This window comes from Gastrolobium bilobum, unplaced genomic scaffold (assembly GCF_033153095.1).
Source record: "Gastrolobium bilobum isolate Gb01-03AN ecotype WA unplaced genomic scaffold, APGP_CSIRO_Gbil_v1 utg28843, whole genome shotgun sequence".
In the NCBI taxonomy this organism is placed as follows: domain Eukaryota; kingdom Viridiplantae; phylum Streptophyta; class Magnoliopsida; order Fabales; family Fabaceae; genus Gastrolobium; species Gastrolobium bilobum.
In genome coordinates, this window is record NW_026896543.1 from 104,152 (window position 1) to 127,128 (window position 22,977).

General features: G+C 33.7%; 3 protein-coding genes across 4 annotated transcripts; 1 reads left to right on the top strand and 2 right to left on the bottom strand.

Annotated features, from left to right (window-relative positions):
• Positions 1–7,691: 7,691 nt before the first annotated feature.
• LOC133300397 (uncharacterized) lies at positions 7,692–12,848 on the top strand. Its single transcript, XM_061499929.1, has 3 exons — positions 7,692–9,405; positions 10,562–10,751; positions 12,344–12,848. The coding sequence occupies exons 1-3, from the start codon at positions 7,792–7,794 to the stop codon at positions 12,469–12,471; spliced, it is 1,932 nt and encodes a 643-aa protein (XP_061355913.1). The 5' UTR covers positions 7,692–7,791; the 3' UTR covers positions 12,472–12,848.
• Positions 12,849–14,238: 1,390 nt separating this feature from the next.
• Positions 14,239–17,527, bottom strand: LOC133300398 (uncharacterized protein ycf20). 2 transcript variants are annotated; one of them, XM_061499930.1, is made up of 3 exons: positions 17,437–17,527; positions 16,453–16,661; positions 14,239–15,779 (listed from the first exon to the last, which is right to left on the bottom strand). In XM_061499930.1, the coding sequence occupies exons 2-3, from the start codon at positions 16,644–16,646 to the stop codon at positions 15,377–15,379; spliced, it is 597 nt and encodes a 198-aa protein (XP_061355914.1). In that variant the 5' UTR covers positions 16,647–16,661; positions 17,437–17,527; the 3' UTR covers positions 14,239–15,376. The 2 variants fall into 2 exon arrangements, with proteins under 2 accessions (XP_061355914.1, XP_061355915.1); XM_061499931.1 differs by lacking the exon at positions 17,437–17,527 and adding an exon at positions 17,293–17,424.
• Positions 17,528–18,623: 1,096 nt separating this feature from the next.
• Positions 18,624–21,186, bottom strand: LOC133300399 (uncharacterized). The gene is made up of 3 exons (XM_061499932.1): positions 21,134–21,186; positions 20,249–20,631; positions 18,624–19,558 (listed from the first exon to the last, which is right to left on the bottom strand). Exons 2-3 carry the CDS (start codon positions 20,593–20,595, stop codon positions 18,904–18,906), a joined length of 1,002 nt encoding a protein of 333 aa, XP_061355916.1. The 5' UTR covers positions 20,596–20,631; positions 21,134–21,186; the 3' UTR covers positions 18,624–18,903.
• Between the last annotated feature and the right edge of the window lie 1,791 nt (positions 21,187–22,977).

The window sequence follows — 22,977 nt, forward strand, 5'->3', positions numbered from 1 at the left end:
ACACATTAGGGCTTATCCTAGGCATTGGGGTTTAGTACTAAAGACCCTAAGATAGTTGTTGAGATATATAGTCTCTCATTGGTTGTATGGGTAACTAATGTGGTTTTTATAAGGCCTTGAACACTCTCACCCTTTGAGCTAGCTTTTGGAGTGATGTATCACAAGGTTCTTTACATGATATCAGAGAGAGCTCTTGAGTAACTATAAGGTTACAAGTTCGATCTCACCGCCCCCACTTTAAAGTGGAATTAAAATAAAAAGCACAAAAAGGTAAACCAAAAATTGGGCATGTGTAATATTCACGCTTCTAGCTCAATGGGCTCTCATGTGAGGAGCGTGTTGAGATATATTCTCCCACATTGGTTGTACCTTTATAAGACTTTGGACACTCTCACCCTTTGAACTAACTTTTGGAGTAATGTATTCCCACTAATTTAGCCAAGGGTTTTATATATGTACCTGTGGGATTACGATGAAGGCAACATTTGTCCTCTTTTATGTGCTGCTTTTTATCAATGCAATGGAAAAAATCCAAATATATCATCTATTTTATTGTTTTAACAAAATATTTATTAATTTGAGTGAAATGCATATAAAGAATATATGTGTTTAACTCGTACATCACTCCATCTATAACTTGTTCAAAAATCAAAATGAGTTTTTCACGTGTCATGCTCTGTAAGAAGTATATGGGGTGCGCATGACCTATATGCGTATTGCAAGCGCGTCTTGCATTATGCAAATATTTGTATAAATATTCATATATGGTGGTAAATTGGTGATCCACATACTTTAAGACAAATTCTTATGCAGGTTTAATTCGTATTAAATAAACAAATAATTTGTATCCAGAAAAAAAGTAAATAATTTGTCAAGAAAAAATTAAGAGAGAAGTTATATTTATAAAAAAAATTCTCATATAACCATTTTATGGTTATTAGATCAAAATTAAATCAATAGCTCTCATTTAATATTATTTTATAACTCTTAATTTGATTTTAATTTAAAAATAAAAAAATAATTATAAAAAGGTTATAAGAAAAAAATTATAAATATAATTTTTCTCAAAATTAAATAGGTGATATATTTGTACTTTTGCCTTGTTTGGATAAAAATGCCTTTATCCGCGCATGCCACATATTTTATTAAGGAAAAAATATTTGTTTTTTTAAATGATATAATTTGTGTCATTTTAGTCTCACAAAGAAATGTGAGTTACATTTTTTTTTGTCCAATCTTTCTTTTATGATTTATCTTTTTTTTTACTTAAAATGACATAATTTTATATCTTTTAAAATGACATAAACTTTTCACTTTTATTAAACGTGTTATGATGAATGATGGGTGTGGGTCCATTTATTTTTGTGGTGTCATTGTGTCAAATATGGTATTGGTGGATGGATCTTCTTGTGGTTCATGGGAATCTCATACGACTTTTTTTTTTTTTGTAAAAGATCTTATAGGGCTTTAGGGCCCAGTTGTTTTCTATGGCTCTGTTGCACTGTGTGTGGTCCTACTACTACTGCTATACGGAAAATTTGGTGTATCATCTTTGTGATAATATTGTGTGGACCAGTCTTTGAATAATGAAATTTTGTTGATCTTTTTGCAGGTAATGGAATGGGGACCGTGAAAATCAACATAGACTTTTATATTTTGTTCACATTATAAGAACACGTGTAGGAAGGAAACTTACTTATTTGAGTAATTTGTTATAACCTCTTATCTACCTATACCCATTTCATGCATATCTTCTTATGTCAGGTGGTTTTATATGACGTTGGTGATTCATATTAACGGTTCTCATATGGTGATGTTTCATAAAAGCCGTATGCTTAGTTTTATCAGCTTCTTTCTGCCACTCCACTTTCTTATCTCTTTTTTCTTTTTCTTTTTTCTTGGGGTCATTTCTGTGTTGTTTTTTTTCATGCTAAAACACGCCCGTGAAAGAAACGGATACTATGGTCCCCTTCTTTTACTAATTGGGATACCACCATCAAAATCATATGATTTTTTTTTTTCCGGAAAATATCTTTTGTATTATTGTAATATTGACAACCCGATAATATATTATTTATTAATATTGAGAAAAAATAATTCACCTAATTTTATTTATTCCATCCACTTCTCTGTAATTAATGTCACTTGAGTTTTGTTTTAGGTGTAAAAAATAACTACAGTAACAATTAGGATATGATATTCCATGTATTAAGGGTGTTCGCACTCTGAATTGGATCAATTTTAAAGTGAAAATCATCTGATCCAATCCCTTTGATTTGATCATTTAATCATCTGTTCTGTTTGGATTTTTAAAAAAATCTTATTCAATCCAATCCAATTTTATTTAATTTGGATTGGATTGGATTAGATTTCGATTTTTTGAATAGCCTAAAATTTCAACTATAAAACCACATACTATATTAAAATAAGGTTGGAAAATTCAACTCTTTAAACTAAAATAATTTTTAAAACTCATGAAGAGTTAAAATAGATTAATAAATATTAAAAAATTAAAACAAGATAGTTTGCTATCAATAGCATCCAATATTTCAAGTCACCATCTTTCAAAAATAATAAATATATAATACATTAGATCGGTTTTTACCAACAAAACTAAAAATTGATCTAATCCAATTAAAATATGCAAGATTTTTTTAATTTTTGATTTTTTTTTTAGTTTTCGATTAATTTAATTATAAATTTTTCGCTACGATCACAATAATTTGAATCGATTTGAATTGATGAATAGTTATATATAGTGTATGAGTTACACTTTATCCTTTCTGGATTACAGCTGGCACCTGTCAAGTTCAGCACATTTAGCTTGTGAACATTGCATTTTTTGTCCATACTATATTTATGTTCAATGTGTGATGGAATGATATTTAACATTTGATTTGGTTAATGTTTTAAATAATACGAAATATAATATATATATATATATGTGATAAAATTATTTCTGCAGCCGCTTTACGTACAACAACGACAAGTTATGGTTATGATTCCTCACATTTAATGTTTTTATCCTTTGTATGGTTATGATTACCCGTATTTAATGCTTTCAAATATATATATGGCAAGTATTTGATTGCTGCACGTACAACAGCTGCAGAAATGTAAGCCTCTATATATATATATATAGAATTAATATTTTTCATGTTATAGGAGATAATTTTATCTTCTATATACATATAAAAGTATGTCGGATCTATGTTTTCTTTTTCGCTCTCTTATCTTCATTTGGCCCTATATAGGCTCCATATATCTTTATGTGTATGTAAAAAATAAAATTATTTCTAACAACATGAAAAATATTAATCTTTTATATATATATATTTATTACTGATCCAAATGTATATAAAACATGATCCAAATGTAATGGGCCCAAGCCCCGGCCTCACACATCTGCAGCATAGTTATTGTAGTCTTTAATTCTCAAGGACAAATTTTTTCATCCTTTAACCAATGACATCTTTATCTTACTACTTCGCACGTGGCTCAGTTTACTGTATACCCTTTATGATTAATTTGTCGGTAACATTAATCTTAAAATCTTAGAGGAGTGCACAAAATAAATGTGATTAAATATATTTTTATTTTAAACTTTAATAAAATGAAACATTGACTCTTCAGTAATACGAGAGGAGGCAATGGAAATTTGTGCAAATTACAAAGGTGACGTGGATATTAATATAAGTCCCACATAAAAGAAGCCCACATTCAATGTCTTCATCATTAAGCACAGTTTTGGTCAACAAAGGCTGCTACCTCTTCTTCATCTCCCAAGCTTATCTTAGCAAGCTCCTCAACATTAAAAGTTACAGCCACATTACTTTGGCACCAAGATAAGCAAAGCTTATCTCAGCCACCTACAGTAACCAATTAGAAGATTTGTCACCTCACCACTTGCAAGTTGGTCATCTCCCAAGCTTCTCATCTCTCTACTATAAATACATTATGTTAACACAAAGGTATACATCTTCTTCAACATAATAAAAATCTGCTTGAACCATATCTGACTTGAGCGTCAGAGTGTCTTGTAGGTATACCCTCATCTTATTCCAATTAAGACCCATGGATTAAAGATACTCTAACTGGAAAATGCTCTGACTCAAGACGATTTCAGGCCATTTGTGTAGAGAAAGATCACACGATCAGCCTAATTGTAAAAGTAGTTCTGATCAAAAGGTAATTTATGGATATTTAATGATTGAGAAAATTCATGACTTTTTATGGAATATAATGAAACAAAATTGTTAGATGATTTTTTAAATGTTTACTAAAATTTCCATTTTATTATGGGTTTTACTTTTGTCATATTGTACAAATGGTAAATAATTTTCCTGTAGAGAGGGGATTATTGTGAAGCCACTTTAAAGAAAAAAAAAAAAAGGGAAAGAGAGGGGGGGGGGGGGGGGGGTGTGTTTTGCATTTTTTCGATGTATCAACAGGATGCAAAACTACCTCAATATGACACAAAAGTAAAATCCTTTTATTATTTAAAAAAATGGATCAATTAATAAAAAAATTAGTAAACAACAAATTAATATTCAATCTATTCCATATTTCTCTAAAGTAAAGCATTAATGCCTCGTTTACCGAAAAAAAAAACATTAATGCCTCGATCTCGAGGATTGGGTGATGATTATGTGAAATTAGTAATGGATGTAAGGAAAAATTATAAATAATCAAATGACTGAATTGTAAATTATAATATCCTCTCGGTGGTCAATTTTACCAATGCTCCACCTTAAAAGCCACCCTTCGTAAGGACTTTATTTAAAGGCCCAAACTCCAGAAGTTAAACATGTTGGGCAGAGTATGTGGTCCACAATTTAGGCCTACTCAATATGTGACAGTGTGTTTATCATATACTGGCCCAAAAATTTGAAGTTTGAATTGGATATGGACCCAAAACCTATAGCTTCATTTTTTGTTAATAGAACTATATTCTCTTTTCCATGTTTGATCATGGGTGTAGATTTAACCCATAAATAACAAAAATAATAATAATAATTATCACTTTATGTTAAACAATCTCATTATTTTTTTTTTCCAATCGATTTATCGATTACCTAACTAATCTAATTTGAGCACTGTTTGATTGATGCATTTAGTTTAAAGGATAACCTTTGAGATACCATGAACAGACTCGTATAAAAGGAACACGTTATTTATCATTAAAATCAATGATTGTTGGTATAATTATGTTATTTTTGTTGGTCATATGATAATGTGTTTATTGTTGATTTAGTCTAACGTGATGAGTTTTAGTATAACTGAAGACCCAACAAATCATGCAAAATGGGGGCCTTCTAGCATTGACAACAAAAAACCTCTCGCGCTCGACTCAGGAGTGAAGTCACTTAAACAAGCATGAAGAAACAAGTTATTTGCTCTTTGATTATGTAGTTAGAATTCACCCCTTTAAACACAAATCTTTTTTCTTTCAGCTTGTGGGGTTAACATTGTTGTGGTTTTCTGCTTTTGTGCGTGTTATATATATACTTGATTAAATTTGATCTTAAACTCAGGTCATGGAGGTCGTAAAGCTTGAAAAGACTGGCCATGATTGTTGATAATTGTCTCCTTCTGGAGTTCTGGTAAGTAATATTAAGATGTCATTCTTTGATGCAATCATGAAGAAAAAAAAGACCTTTGATAATTATAATCTCAGAAAAAACACTTCCATTGAAAAAAAATAAAATAAATACGCTGACAGTGTACATCGGTTAAATATTTAGAGTAATCATGTATATACAAAGCACAAAAACGACTTAATCCGGGAGTCAATATTAACACGAAAAATAAAAAAAGGGAAAGATTTTCCTCTTTTTATATGAGTTTTAAAAATTGAAGGATGAAAATAAAGGATTTTTTAAAGTCTTCTCACATTTAAAATTAGAGTTCTGGATCCGAGAGGAAAAATATAATAAATTATTTATATGACCTTACTTTTTTTTACAAATTTTTTAATTTTCTCTCGTTTAATTCAGAAACAAGCAACCTTCTTTCGCTTTCTTCATTTCATGCAAAAACGAAACTCTAACAATGACCTCTCCTTAATCTTCCCTTCCATTCATGCTTTGATCTCTTCCCTCATGCATTTTTAGAGAAAAAAAAAGTTCTTAGAGAGAGAAAATAATTTTTAGAGGGAAAATTATTTTTAAATATGAAAATTACATAAATAAATTTTTTATAAATTTTAAATTTAATTTAACTTGTAAAATATAATAATCATATTAGTTTTTTTAAAAAGGATAAAATTGTAAAAATATCTCATTAATTATCTATTTTTTTCCCTTATTATATTTTTGACTTCCAAACAAAGAGAAGATAATATCCTTCATTTTTCTTTTTTTCATTCTCTTCTCCTCGTATCACACCCTTAATTGTCGATTTGAATTAGGGAGTTTTAGTATGAGCATGATTGTTTTACTGATGTGTCGTATGATTAGGGCCTGTTTGGAGCACTTGATAAAGAAGATAGGAAATGATAACTTATCATATCATACTTTTATCTCTTGTTTGGTGGGTCAATAGGAAATGATTAGTTTATCCTATTGTCTCATTTTATCCTATCAAATACATGATTTCTTATCCTACATGGGGAGCTGGGTTATGATTCAACAAGATAGGATACCAATATTGGATACCCAATATATCCCCATGCTACCTCCCTTCCAAACCCACTCCTCTCTCTGGACCATCTCCCTCCTCCTTGTCCTTGTCGAACTCCCTCTCTCTCTTCTTCTCATGCGAGTGAGGCTCGACGCAGTTTGGTGTGGTTTGAGCATTCAGCTTCAAGTGTCTCTTCATTCATCTATATAGCAAGTTCATGAACTCGTACTCTTAATTTTTTCTCTCTCCATCATCCAAGGATTTTCCATCTTTTTCCTTTGTTAAAATTTCCTTCGAATTCGTGAGCTGAGAATAATTCCTTGCCTTTCCGTGAAAAGATCCCTCAGTTTCCTCACCTTGTTTCTCCACAAGAACCCCAATTCCAGGATTTATTGTTACTAATCAGAACAAATTTCTCCACAAGAACCCTAAACCCTAATTTATGAATTGGGTTATCTTAAACAAAACAAATTTCATAATCTTATCAGATTTCTAATCAGGTGCTCATCAAACACATGATATGATATATGCTTATCAGCGCCATATCATATCCTACCCTTATCCAACTCTCTTATCTTATCATGTCCACCAAATGAGCCCTTAGTGTTTTATTACTTAACCAAAACTTCTCTCTGGTGTTAATAATATAAAGAATTTTATCAAATGATGGTAGTTCAGTTAGTACAAGTTAGTACAGGAGAGTTGAGCACGTAGAGATGAGAGCATATGTTCGATCATATCTAGTATATTATTTTTGGAAGAACTTTAAAGTCTTAATTTTAGACTCACTTCGAACAAGATTACTTTCATAAAAGATACCTTTGGTTTATAAAAAAAAATGAAGATATTTTTTTTCACTAAAAGAAGGAATGTTTAAATAAATATCTCAAAAATAATAACAATCTACATAAATATTAATTTTTTATTATAAATAATTTTTATCCAGAAAAAATCCTAATTTTCCTATTTCCATATCAGATAAAAATAAAAAGCACTTTATTTTCCCTTCTTTATATACAAAAAAAGAAAAGAATCACATTCTATTGCAGTTGTATTTTCTAGAACTTGAATCCAATCCTTGTCCATGAAAAGAAAACTCCTGCTACACCAAAAAAAAGAAGAAGAAAACTCCTGAGAAATGGAATGAGTCAATAAGCATTCATTTGAAAGATGCCATCTCTTCCTCTCCGCAACCCCCCATCACCGCTCTTCCATTTCATTCCAACCACCACCACACTCTTCCACTTCCACAAACACCCTTCATTCCAATCAAAAGCCATGGGTTCCTTTTCTTCTTCTCCTTCTCCTTCTCCTTCTTCTCCTTCTCCTTCCACATCCAACGACACCAAACATCAAAACCTCGACGAACACAAACTCTCCCACGTGCTCAAGTACCACAACCAAACCAAGCACAACTTCAAAAATTACGCCAGAGGGCCCCACGGGCTTGATTGGGCCAACCAGCCCAACCCATTTCGCAGGTACCTCTCTGCTCCTCTCCTCTCTCTCCTCCACTTCCCAACTTCACCGCCATCACCATCACCACAAACACAACCACTTGATGCACCCCTTTACTCTTCTCTCTTCAATTCTCTTCCTTCTCCAAAACCCATTTCCAAATCCACTATTTCACAATTCCTCTATGATTCCCTCGCCCTCTCCGCTTGGAAAACCACTGGCTTTTCCACTTGGTCCCTCAGAGTGAACCCAAGTAGTGGCAACTTGCACCCTACGGAGGCCTACATCGTTGCACCTGCTATACCCTCTCTCTCTGATTCACCTTTTGTTGCTCATTATGCTCCAAAGGAGCATTCTTTGGAGCTTAGAGCTCAAATCCCATCTGGGTTTTTCCCCAAGTTCTTTCCCCCCAATTCTTTCCTTGTTGGGTTGTCTTCAGTTTTCTGGCGTGAGGCTTGGAAGTATGGGGAGCGTGCTTTCAGGTACTGTAACCATGATGTTGGTCATGCCATTGCTGCAATTGCAATGGCTGCTGCGAGTCTTGGTTGGGATGTGAAGCTTTTGGACTCTTTGGGGTGTGATGATTTGAAGAGTCTTATGGGACTTCATGTTTTTCCTGAATTTGAAATTCCATCACGTGCTGTTAAAGGGAAGATTCCAGAGATTGAGTTTGAGCATCCAGATTGTGTTATGCTGGTTTATCCAAGTGGGGTTAGTGGGTTTGATGTGAATTATAAGGAGTTAAGTTCTGCCATATTGGAGTTTTCCAAGTTGGAGTGGAAAGGGAAGCCTAATTCTCTTAGCAAAGAGCATGTGTGTTGGGATATTATTTATAGAACTGCTGAGGTTGTGAAGAAGCCTTTGACCTTGGGAAATAGATTCTTGGTTGATCCATTTCAAAGGAGTGACCTTTATAGTGAAAATTCATACAAGGGTTTAACTGTGAGGCAAGTTGTTAGGAAGCGTAGAAGTGCTGTTGATATGGATGGAGTTACAGGAATGGAGAGAGATACTTTTTATCAGATTCTGTCACATTGTCTTCCTTCAGGTTGTGGAGGGAAGCAAAGGAGACAGCTTTCATTGCCATTCCGAGCCCTTCCTTGGGATGCTGAGGTGCATGCTGCATTGTTTGTTCATAGAGTGGTGGGGTTGCCTCAAGGGTTGTATTTACTGGTGAGGAATGAAAATCATCTTGATGAGTTGAAGAAAGCTATGAACCCTGACTTTCTCTGGGTCAAACCAGAGGGCTGCTCCGGTGATCTTCCTCTATATGAACTCCTTAGATCCGATTGTAAGCGGCTTGCTAAGCAGCTTTCATGCCACCAGGTACTTAATGGTTGGGGATTGTGTACCTGCCTCCTAAATTTTCACATTGCATTATGGAGTTTTCTTAAATTCTGGAAACTAAGTTGTTACATGACCAAATATTGTTCGAGTTAAATTGTGAGATACAGTTACTGAAAAGATAATAAATGTCGCTCTTTATATAGGAATTAGGATGATGGTTTGTTCCCATTGCTTTTAATAGTTAGGTGTTCTGAATTTGGCTTTTGCTTTTTGTTAGAGATATATAAAATCATTAATCAGGCCTTCACTTTATAGCTTAAGCTTTTGGGTTGAATTGGTTCATTATATGGTATCAGAGCCTCGGTGTCACGGGTTCGATTCTCACTGCCCCCCACTTTCTCTTGTGGAATTTCTTAGTACAGGTAGGTGAGCCTGTACTTTGTCCACCCTTCAAGCCCAATGGGCTCTCGTGTGAGGGGGTATTTTAGAGATATATAAAACCATTAAAGAGGCCTTCACTTAATAGCTTAAGTTTTTGGATTGAATTGGTTCTTTACACTTTTAAAGAGAATTTATTATTTAAATTCTGTTTACTCAATTAGTAATATATTTAACCTTATCATACATACTATACTAGTCCTCTGATTGTTTTTTCCCCACTTTGAATAAGTGAATAAATGAGGATGTGCCTGAGAGCAGTTGTAACTTGTAAAGCTACTCTTTTTGACCAAAGAGTGGAGAGTATGAATCCAAGAAATAGTCTCTTTACAAAAATACAAGGGTAAGACTGTGTACAAGGATTTCTTCACCCCTACCATCCTAAGTTAGGGTTTCATGGGGAGCTTTTTATTGAATAAGTGAATTAGCTGCTGTTTGTTCTTAATAGCATCATTCTTTGGAATTTGAATGTGAGAGTATCAAAATTTTATTTTCTTGCTTTATTATCCTAAGAGCTACTAATTTTGAGGGACAGAAATGATATAGGGTTTGTGATTTATTCTGTCTATTAATATCTCTAATCTTATGTGAGTTGACTTTACACCATTCATTCAACATCAACATCACCTTTATCTCAAACTACTTGGGGTTGGCACTTTACACCATTCATTGTATAATAATATTATTTCTTACTAAAATATGAACTGACACTCAATGCAAATTGCATCTCCTTTTTAAATGTGATACCTACTTGCAGGACATTGCTAGTGATGGTTGCTTCAGCCTTGGTATGTTGGCTCGTATGGAACCTACTTTGCGTGAGAAGAATGTCTGGATGTATCCACGTTTATTTTGGGAGACTGGAGTCCTTGGACAGGTGTTGTACCTTGAAGCACATGCTGTTGGAATCTCCGCAACTGGAATTGGTTGCTTCTTTGATGACCCTGGTATGATTCTTTTTTCTCACCCATGCTTTGAGATTGTTGGTCTGGTGGCAGTTATTTGTGGAAAATGTTTGATTTCTTGCTGAGTCAATGCAAAGATTAGTGATTAAGAATTATCAATACTAAGTTCTATATTCAGCATATTTATTACGTAGTCATCATTAAGGCAATTGCACTTTCACATCAAGTGAGCGTTGATAATTTAGCATCATTCTTCCATGTTCCATTATGCTGACAAGCATTAGAGTTTGATTATTATATTTTCACTTTTCTACAACCTTTTCTAATTTAAACAATAGGTTGAACTCAGTTAGATTCTGGTTAAGGATATGGTACCACAATGTAGATAGAAACTGCATGGAGGTCCCTAAAAAGATTTTCCTTGAAATATAGTCATGCTTGATATGATGATGACTGGAATAGACTTGATATACACAATTATTGGTTGTGATGTTAAATTTTGGACCGTTATCTTACACTGAGTAGTTGAACCTCCATGTGTTGGCTTGCAAAATTTGCTAATGAGGAATTTATATCCCAAAGCAGTCCATACAAATATAGGTTTATTCCCTCTTACGAGCCATTAGGAAATTAATTTAGTCCCATAATTGGAGAAGAACCAGAGTCGTATTGATAATGTAGAAATTCTTGATTGCAACCTGGGTTTATTCTGATCCTTGTAAGGTACAGTCTGCAAATGGAATCTAAACCTTATGATCATGGCCAATTAGCTAGTCTCATGTTACCTCAATGACTGTCAATATGTAATTGGTCAGTTAACTCACCTAAAGTAAAGCCATGTTATCAGAGTCTTTTACTGAAGAAAGATTGAGTTTCTCAAAGGCTGTTAACCATACTTGTAGCCATTGCCTTTGGTATCTGGTTTTTTCCGGCTTTGCCTTTATGACACTTTTGGTAGCGCGGTATGTATTTCACATAAATTGCATGTTATCCAGAGAATAGTTTTCTGATGGAGAGCCAGAGTCTAGGATCCTCTGGGTTCCTACTTTTACTAGCAATTGAACTACAGAAGGATTTACTAGTTGCTGAAGAGTAGTAGTTATACATTTTAGATGGAGAACCATATTCTAGGATCCTCTGAGTTCCTACTTTATCTAGCAATTGAACTATAGAAGCAAAGTTGCTAGAGTATTGAGTTGTGGGCTTGTGGCACATATCTGCAGGTGAAGTAAGCATCTGTTTTTGGCCCACAAAATTTGTTATAAATTAGAGTAAAAACTATTAGACAATAATATTGTCAAGGATAATGTTCATGGGGCAACAGGGAGAACTGGAATATTACAGAGGACTATTGCCTGTCATTGCAAGAATAAAATTTGACAGCTCTTCATCAATTAGATCATTAACCAAATAGAAATACATATTCTCAGCAGAAATGATATGTTGTACTAATGCAAATATTCAGAAACTTTATGTACTATAATGTTAGTGAAAGATTTAATTGTATTTGGCTATGAAATACATATCCTTTTGTATACTTGAAGGAACCAATGCAAATGTAAAAAATTACTTGTAGTGTACTTCTTGTAATATTGCACTAGTATAGTAATCGAAAATCTTGTGTTCTTTTGCAGTGCATCAGTTGCTTGGGTTAAAAGGGTCAACATTCCAGAGCCTCTATCATTTTACTGTTGGAGGTCCTGTCTTAGACAAGCGTATAATGAGTTTACCAGCATATCCAGGCCCTGATGTTGATGCTTGATGTTGCATAATTACTTCAAATTGCCATTCATTGTGAGGGAGACTTGCATAACAAAACACCCGTCAAATGAAACTCCCCCAAAACACACTTTCTTTGGATTGATATAACACCTCTGTATATCAGTATATGTGAGACCTCTACGTAGTTAAAATCTTAGCCACATGCACATCTACACATTTGATAATTTTGTTGGTGACATTAGGAACATACTACCTTCTTGTTAGTAAATATGTAATAATATCATAGTAATAAACCTTGGTGACAATGTTGTTTTCAAACGGGGAGGTATTAAACGTTGTTAGTTAATTAGTGAGCTCATTTGTATATTTAAGTCTTAGATGGCTAATGTGACTCATTAGAAAATTGCATTTGAATCAATGTTGTTTATATTGGAGTTTTTCCTCCTTAACTTGAAGGAAAGAGAATCTTAATTTTATCATATTTTCTATGGATGGAGATCATGATAACAATCCCGTCACCATTTGTAAAATAGAGACAATTTTACTTCATTGACGCCCCCAAAGCAAAACATTGGTCTCTATATTTGTCTATTGATAGCAAGGGTGAAATTAGAAATCAACTGTAATAGGAATCATATCGAACATATATAACATAAAACGAGGTGGACCATCAATTAGATGGGCTATGTGGAAATTTATTCCAATTGATACATGAGTAACATTACAAACTTAACGGGACCCTGCAAATAACTACCCATTTAAACATTTATTTTTAAATGTTAGTTGGTATAAGCAAAGAAGCACAGACACTTGTAAAAACAGGGAGAGTCGTGTCCGACACGCTCCGACACGGTGTCGGACACGCGGTCAACTTTTTCTGACACGTTGACCATTCCGACACGCGAATTTGACCGTGTCCGACACGGTCAAATGACATTTTCGTAATTTTTTTTAAAAAAAAATTAAAATATATTAATAAAACTTCCACTTGATCATATCAATTTTATTTTTTTTGTCTTTTTCCCCCTTAAGTAGATAAGAGATTATCTCAGCATCATTGTTGTCAATTCCTATCACGCTCTTGTTGTATCTCCTTGTTCCTGATCTCTTAATATGATTTGATCTCTCTATCTGATATTATATATATCTCTCATCCCAGTTCTTATTTTTTTTATTAAAGCTTTCATCTTTATAACGTGTTGATGGGTATTATTAATTTAGTTTCATTTTTTTGTTAAATTATTAAATATTAAATGAAATATACACTATATAAATTAAAAATATTATTTAATATTAAAACGTGTCCTAACGTGTCGAAATCCATAAATTTTTAGGATTGACGTGTCGGAATGTCGTGTCGTGTCACGTGTCGTATCGGTGCTACATAGGGTATAAGAGGTTGAATGCAATTTATCCAAAAAAGAGAGAGGTTGAATGCAATAGTAAGTAAATTATGTTCTGAGGAGATGATAAAGATTAAAGTGTATCCGTATCGGTAATATTAATTGGTAGTTAATGCAGTTCCGAATCCTAGTCTTCGGTAAGTTTCTTGTAGAGATGATAAAATGCCGTTGCCAATAGAGTAATGATATTTACATAATATTTGATATCTGCACAGCTTTTAAGATTCAAGATGGAAGGAGGCAAGGCAAGGACACAAAATAAAGCTTTTAAGATTCAAGTTGACTTTGCTTGAACTGTACACAGTGAAGTTGTTATCCCTTGAAAATTGACTAGCTTTCAAAATTTTAAGATGTATATAACTTGACCATCAAGTTAAGCTGGAAAAATGACATGTGCACATAAATTAGTCCCAATACAATTTCCAGTGCATCTCCTGCACACAAGTACATCAAAGTGATATCTATACCAATATGTACTATCAACAACTTACAAAAGGTAAATGTAAATCCAAAGTGCAAATTCTCTTCTTTAAAAATTATAATTATATAAACATGATGGATAGCTTTTCACAAGATCCTCTATATACTAATATAGACAAAATGAATCCCCAGATGGCATTATCTGCCGTTCTTGATGGAGCCTGGAAGACATGCACCTGGTGCATTGTTAAAAAAAATCTGGTAGTTTCTGCAAAAAGGATGATCACAATCACATTACTAAGGTTATGTTTGTGCCAAATTGCATAATTTGCACCAAAATTTTGACATCACCAGTCAAGCAGCACTTCAAGTATCCTCTGTATGTAAGAGTCACATCTTTCATGTTGTAGAGCAGTAACATATTTATTGCAAAAGGGTCACAGTTTCACATCAATGTATACCATTATCCATGGTCGCAAGTCAACATAAAAGTAGACCTCTTTTTGTTCCAATTTGTCAGACTTCCCCAGCAGAGTGAATACCAGCCATTCTACTAGCAAGGATCCAATGCCAAATTGAATGAAAGTGTGAAACTCAGGAATAAGGGACTAAAGAAGTGAACTGTTGCTGAGGGAGGTAACATCTCTAGCAGCACTGAACTCAATGGAGAAAAAAAACACCACTTCCCATTAAACCCGACTAGCGAGGGTGAGGTGAGAGCAATTCTTGTATGCAGTCTTATCCTTTCATAATTGCAAAAGGGTTGTTTCCTGGATTCGAACCCATAACCTTTAATGTGAGTTGTTGAATGTGTCAATGTCCTTAATGTTCCCAGTCAAACCCATTGCTATGCTGATCATAAATACAGACGATTAACCTTATACCTTTAATTTAATGTCCTACCTTCTGGATATAAGCACTGTCTTTCAGGGACTTTTAAGAACTTCAAATATATCCAACTTACGTCCAGAAAAGTGTAACTTCCTCATCTATCAAACATACAGGTGATGGATAACTACAATGACTATAAGTCATTTGCGTAAAAAATGCCAAGTATTTAAAGAACACGAGGAGATATGAATTCACATGGAAGGGATTGCTGTATTCAATAATGAAATCAAATCAATATTTGAATGAATCCAAGAAAAGTCCCAGTGTAAGGCCAGCCTTCCAATAATTAAATAAGGAAATTAGGCTCTTGCTCTTGCTAACAAAAGGAAGAGAAGCCCTATACATGAGAGCCCCAATGGCTTCCACAATAACTACAGCCAAGGCAGCAGATAGAATATCCCAATCACCAGTTTGTCCAATAACAGTGGCAAAGGCAGTTGCACAATAAACTCCAACCAAGAAGAAAAGAAGCTTCATCGCAAGATTTTTCCTCACCTCCTGAATCTTAGACGCTAACTTGGACTGAAACTCTTGAATCACTCTAATTATGCGGGTCCTTCCATTAGTGCCATTTGAAGTGGAAGGACTAAAACTACTGTCATCTATGCTGCTTCTAACGGACCAAGCCATCCTCCTGAAGAGGGACATATAGACTTAATATCCCAAGAAAAAGTTATCACAATAATACATAATTTTCTTCATACAATTAACTTACGATATTCACCTACAGAGTATTTGAAGTGTTTCAAATAGCGTACATGCATGTTCAGATACATGCACATGTTCATATTTATATCCCAAAATAGCTGAAAATATCAACCTTTTTGAATCATTAAACAATGCTCGCCTACCCTTTTAGAATACAACCTTTAGAAAGAACACAGATATTACCTTCTTCATAAGTTTTACACCAAATTAATCTATCCTGATTTTAGTAAAGAAGCACATTTCATCTATCCTGTGAAGATAACCTCCACCAAATTAAAAGATACTCTTCTCATCATCTTGGATGGTGCTTAGAGACCCCCAAAAGACCCTTAATTATGACTTCAAATACTTAATTACACCGAACCAAAGAAGAGGAAAATCTGTAACCAAATAAAACACTAGTGTAGAACTGTCTAACAACAAAGACAGGATAATAATATAATCATGTATTAAATATAAACACATGTTAAGCTCCATCTCTGCATTTATTTATCACAGAAACTCCAACTATGCAGTATATGTTTAAAGTTATCTCATTACATTTCCCAGATTCCCTACAGCATAGACTCTCATAAGAGCATAAACTGCCACTGACTTACTTGAAATTGACATTTAAACAAGGTTGAGGAAAACTGAAGGACAAGCATGTAGAGCATTGCTTCTGGCCAAACGTGGTTTTGAAAAAGATTGCAGCAAGACCAGCTTTAGAAACACCTGAACTGATATAATCAAATGATATAACCTTGGCACTTGTCATATAATTCGATGACGTCATTCTAGTTGCAAACAACATGCAGAGTCCTCACTCCTGGAGATGAAACACAATGTAAGAAACATCAATAGGCACAGTACCAGACACATAAAAGGGTGTCACGTTTAATCATGAAAAACTGAAACACTCCAAATCAACAATTGGATACAATAAATGGAGCCATTAAATAACTGGGAATTACCCTTTTTTTCTACAGGTTGAAAAAGTAGAGCAGGGTCTACTAGTAGAGAGGAATGGGCCCTCTCACGTTTGGTTTTCACATGACAAGGTTATGTGAATGAGAAAGATAAACACAATAACCTTAAACAAGGCCACACAAATTTTGACAAGGCTTCACCTGTTCTAGGTCTTTGTGACTGTTTCTCTCTTAACATGGCTTTCGATATTCCTATTCATCTGCTTTGTGCTTTCTTACGCAAATCTTTCTTATGGAAAAAACAATGAACATAGCACAACAAATTCAATTGTACCAAACAGTGCCTTTCAATTTTTGAATTTGTTTTCATCACATTATTATCTAACTGATTTTCCTCATTAATACATCACGTTATGTGATTTTACATGTGAAGTTTTGGTGAACGGGAATCAAAACACACCTCTGGGGAAAAATAAAATAAAATAAATCATAAACTGGGTTTTGTTAATGAAAAAAAGCAAATTAAAATACCCCAGATAAAAAAAGAGTAAACTTTAACATGAAACCGTAATCATAGAAAACAAGAGCAACATGGGTGTTTCTTATTTTTGGATAATCAACATGGGTATTTCTGTAACATAGAGTTAAAGCTAAAAAGTGAAGGTAGAAGCTTACTGTGTGTTGTTGAGACCAAAATGAAATTAGGCTAAGAAGGGGTTCTTGCTTCACTGACTTCTGCTAACATCGTTATCATTGAGACCTATTTCTTCACAAACTCTGTGTATTTTACTTTTTATTCATCACAATAGGCCCGATTATAAAAGGTATTTAATCATTTATTTAATTATTATTATTGTTGTTGTTGTTTTAATTTGTTTTTATTTTGCATAAAAGTTCTTTTATTATAATTGTCATATGATATTTTTTTAAAAAGATTGCGACTATTTTTTTTCTAAATTTTTAAAAACAAATAGCAATAAAGCATGCATTAATTTCTTTTTTTTGGAGTTACCCAACCCTAATTACCTCTTTGAGACGAGTTGGCTCCCTCCGGTATCCCCACGAGCTTCGACTCTTTGAGCCGGCTATGAGACTAATCCGGAGTGCGGGGCATTAATTTTTAAAATACATAATTTATTACATATATTTATCTTAAAAAATAAAATAAAAGTACATCAGTATAATACCTATTAAGTATTATTTTTATTTATTTATGAATTGTATCATCTTTTAATCTTATTCTTGTAAGTTTCAATAAAAAAAAAATATTTGATCAATATTTTGAACTTAATTTTATGTGTTATTATTAATATATTTTAATTTTATTTATGTAATATTATTATAAGAAGCATGAAAATTTCTATTATTGCATATAAAATAACAAGTTAAATAAAAATCTTATGTAAGAGATAAGGAGATAAGTTTTTATTTAATTTTAAAATTATTAATAGATATTAAATTATTTTATTGGATAGAATAAATTTTTTTTAAACAACTAAAAAGTAATAAATTTTGAGTGTTGAAAGTTAATTGAACTAATATTCGAAATGTTTAAGTTTATGTAGTAATCAAAGTTCAAAATCAACTTATTATCAGAAAGTGCATGAATTAATTGGTAAGAGATTAGTTAAGCTTAATCAGGTTCGAGTTTGTGTTTGAGTATAAAGGTCGAGTTCAAATCCTGAATTTGTAATTATGTTAAACATTCAGCAAAAAGCTTTTGGTACAACATATAAATCCTCGAAAGTGTAAGTATATAAAATTGGCATCACATGCAATAATTGTCAAAACAGCAATGAGTTGCAAGATAACCTGCCTGCTAAATACAACACTATCATTGAAAAGGTAAATATTAAGCTAGCCCTTTTACAATAGGACCCCAAAAAATAGTACAAATCTCCTTGCCTTTGATGAGTCCTATATCAAAATTATGATCCTTCTCTCTTTAAAAGTGTCAAAAGTGTATACAGATTTCTGGCATGAGTTGATGAACCACTGAGTAGAAAAACTGCCACATCTCTGGACTCGAAGCAAGAATATCATTGAGTTGCTGAAGATTTGTTGCAATGAGCAAGACACATTTAGTGCATTGGGGCCATTAGGAGCTATTTCTCATGCTTCTTTACAGAATCAATCCAGACCTTAAGCTTTTGACCGTCTAAACTCAAACCATATCTCATAGTGATTGAATAGCAGGCTATCATGTGTATGCTTCCCAAGAAACTCAAGCCCCAAACTCATAAGCCTCTTTGTGCATTCCTCTCCTCCCAACCGTGAACAGAACTTTATATTATGTGATACAAAGATTCGTCCATCATAAGGTTTCAATTTAGATGCTAGTCTTTCCAGTCCAATCCATACGAGTTTATCCGGCATATGAAGAAATACAGCACTAGCATAAATCAAATCATACATTATGCCAGAACCAAACTTACTGAAATCCATGTCATCCCCCTTAACTATCAAAGGTCTTTTGTGTAAGAGGCCTTGAGCAGGAAGCTCATACCTAAATGCAGCCATCAGAGAGAGTTCATCCCTTTCGAGACAATGAAAGTGTTCAGGATTCAAATATCGAATGAAATGCAAACCAACTCGAAGAGTTCCGCAACCTATCTCCAGCACCTGTGAGTCTGGTCTGAGTTGAGTGGTATGAGCAAGAAACTCAAACACATCCCTTCCACCTGCCCAAGGTTCACCATAGTTGCTATGGTGCTCTTCAACTAGGAGTTCCCCAGGGCATGACAAGGCTGTGTGATTATTTGATTCAGGTCCCTCATAGTGTGATATGCCCTTGAATCTGCACTTAGAAGAAGAGATTGTAATCAGAAAATCCAAAAGGCCAAAAGGGTATTCATACATTCATGCTCAAACAAATGATTTAGAAATTGAAAGCATTGCTTCAAGAGCATATATATCTCCTAAGTGGCTACCAAAACATTGGGATCCTTTATTTGGAGCCTTACGAAGAGAAAGAGACAGAGACAAGGACAAGGAACAAGAGTTCTCAAGTTAACAAAAACATCATAATGCAAGATTCTGTAGTTCATTAGTTCATTAATTATGATAAAAGTGTGCTTCAAGAAAAGGGAAAAAAGAAGAAGAAGCTGTGAGTTAGAACTATGTTATATATGGTGTTTGAATTTGAAAACCCTACTGCAGATTAGGAAGATGGGAATACTCAACCATTATAAATTGCAAATTAAAAACTGAGTTGTGAAGACAATGTTCAATCCACGTTTTCACAGAAAGATGGACATAAAGTATTCACACATCACTTTGAAGCATCATGTAAAATCCCACCTCCCTCATCCCTCCATGAAAAAACAACTTTCACTGCAAACTATAAATGGCACACTTCTCAGAAACAATTATTATGAAGACTTTATAAAACGAATGAGATTAAAAAGTGGTAATCCCAAAACAAAAGTTATATATACTCATATACACACACAATTTGATAAAAACAAATTGAGAGGAAGGTTCTTACTGTCTAAGATCCTCAAGTTGCTGAGCCCTAGTGCGAGGATTAATACCTTTGCGAAGCACATTGTCATGCATATGAAGCCCATTTGCTCGGATTTGACCTTTCACCCACTCAACATCCTCCTTCCTTGTCAATAAAGAAAAACTACCACTGCTGCTAGACTCAGACACACCAACATCAACACTTCTAGCATTGGAAACAGTGGTGTCTGAAGGTGGAGGGCAGGAGCAAGAAGAGAGAGAAGACAATAGGAAGAACAGAAAAACAGCAACCACTGAAGCAGAGAGAACCAGAATAGGCACTGTTATCACTACACCATTTGACATAGCCCGTGAAACTGAGAGTGCCATCTATGACTACAACTCTTAGTCTTCCAGCCTGTGAAGCTAGCAATAACAGGCAAATGAAAACTAAGAAATAATGCTATTGCATATCACTTATAATTATCTTAATACTCATTGAACCACAATGCTATAATATAAATCATAATTGAATGGCATCAAAGTTTTGTTTTTTGTTTTGAACAGTAACATATCATACAAGGGAGTTAAATAAAACCCAATGGAAAATTCCATCTATGGTGGATAGAATCATGAAGTATTCAGTAACATGCTTTAACCAACCTATTTGTGTCTAATTGAAGCAATAGACAAAACACATAAAGTGGAAACACAAAAAATCACACGCATACTATCATTATCAACCGTTGCTTCAATCCAAATCCAATTTAACCAACACACATATTGAGCATAAATCATGAAATGGGGTGGGAACAGAAACACTCTAAACAGGAAAAAGTGAAGAACTTGTACATTGCATTCAGAAAAAAAAGACACCAAAGCATTCCAATGAATCACAGACACGAAGCAGGACTTTGAAAATTCATACCCTTTTGAGAGTAGATCTAGTGAGCGATATCGACAAGGACGTGGAATGCAGAGAGACAGAGAGAGAGAGAGCGAGAGGAGAATTTGGTTAAAGAACAACGTAGTAATTGGTTAAATGAAGAAGAAAGGAACCTACGACAGTCACACCGACTGTGATTGGGTTATCTATGATGCCATAGATTCCTAATTAGTGAATTGGTCGGTGTATTATTTTTAATTTAATTAAAAATATTATAATATTAATTCACAAAATTTTAAAAAGATAAAATTCCTTACTTTAAAAATAATTTTTTAAGGTATTTCCCCCCTTATATTAATTGTTTTTTGAATACAAACAGAAATTGAATACACATCCTAATACACAACCTACCAAAATTCCTTACCACTATACCAATACTAATGGCTTATTCAATATTTATTTAAAATCAAATAAAATAGTACCCCAAACCAAAATAAATAAAAGAAATAGAAAAATATGTTTGTTATTTTGCACAAGACAAGATTGGCACACTTAAAAACTTGGTGGAATCCACTAATTTTCTTTCTTTCTCTTCTCCTTAAATTTAACCTCATCTGTTAGACTAGGGTGTGCATTACAACCACGCGAGAATCAACTTTCTTTTATTTTTGTTCCTGCAAATAGAAACTGATAAAAATAGCGTTTGGTAAAATCGATTTATTTTTTTTCCCGAGATGAACTAGTTTAATTTTTGTGCTAAAGAATAAAAGAAAAACAGATTTTTTTTCTCCGTTCCAGGGAACAAAAAGAGAATCATTTTTCTGTTTTTCTTCTTAACCCTTTATCTCAAAAAGAACATTAATCGAAGGATGAGGTATTTGCGGCGGTAACGACATCACAATCACTGGTTGTTGCGTTACAGTCTGCAGCGGCGACTGCGAATGCAATTGTAGCTGAGAGTGTTCCGGCACGCCGGAGAAATCAAGCTGCCTCGCCGGAATATCAAACGTTGCCGCCATTGCAACACCTTCTAATGACGAGGACGACACATTCTTGGAAGAGCCACCTTTGCCTTCCCAATGAAGACGCAAAAAACAAAAATCAAATTATTTTTTCACTGCAAATTCGAAATTCTTTTTCTGCCTCCTTCAAACCACCGATTATGATTATTATTCCCCCCAAAAATCCTAATAATTTTAAAAAAAAGAGCTCGAATTCTCCGAGCTTCACAAACCACAAACAACGACCATCGATTTCGCAGCTCGAGACTCAAACCCCGAGTTCATCGAACATTTTTGAAAATTTAAAGGTTATTCGATCCAAACGTAGCACAGAATAAGATAGAGTTCTAGAGAGAGAAATAAATTGAAAATATTTTAGAGAGAGAAAGCAAAGATGAAGTATTAAGAAAAAAATGAAAAGTGCGATTTTGCAGAGTAAAAGGGTCGAAGAGGAAGAGAAGAAGCATGAGAAGCAGAAAAAGCAGAAGCCAACACACACTCCTTCTCTCTCATAAGCTTTTTAAAATTCAATTTTGTTAGTAAAAATAAAAATAGTGTTGGGGAACAAAATAAAATGTGTAAACAAACGTAATTTTGATTCTCGGAATAAAAATAAAATGTCTTAACCAACGTAATTTTGAGTCTCAGAACTCTTCCAAGTCACAGAATCAGAAAAAAAACATGTTTTATCTTAGAAATAATGCTGGGAAACAGAATGGTTGTCTTGAATACCCCTAATATAAGCCAAATTATCATTTTGGCTTTACTTATATTTAAAAAACAAAAGGTCCGGCCTAGACCTCTTAGCCTGTATAAGTTTATTAGGCCTTTAAGAATTAAAAAAATAATTAAAATAATATTATTTTTTTATTCAAAGTTATTTGA

Coding starts and splice junctions, on each gene's coding strand:
- LOC133300397 (XM_061499929.1), top strand. CDS start 7,792: ATGCCATCTCTTCCTCTCCGCAACCCCCCATCACCGCTCTTCCATTTC. Junction 9,406..10,561: donor AGCAGCTTTCATGCCACCAG/GTACTTAATGGT, acceptor ACCTACTTGCAG/GACATTGCTAGTGATGGTTG. Junction 10,752..12,343: donor TTGCTTCTTTGATGACCCTG/GTATGATTCTTT, acceptor GTTCTTTTGCAG/TGCATCAGTTGCTTGGGTTA.
- LOC133300398 (XM_061499930.1), bottom strand. CDS start 16,646: ATGTTGTTTGCAACTAGAATGACGTCATCGAATTATATGACAAGTGCC. Junction 15,780..16,452: donor TGTTTAAATGTCAATTTCAA/GTAAGTCAGTGG, acceptor GTCCCTCTTCAG/GAGGATGGCTTGGTCCGTTA.
- LOC133300399 (XM_061499932.1), bottom strand. CDS start 20,595: ATGGCACTCTCAGTTTCACGGGCTATGTCAAATGGTGTAGTGATAACA. Junction 19,559..20,248: donor CAACTTGAGGATCTTAGACA/GTAAGAACCTTC, acceptor TTCTAAGTGCAG/ATTCAAGGGCATATCACACT.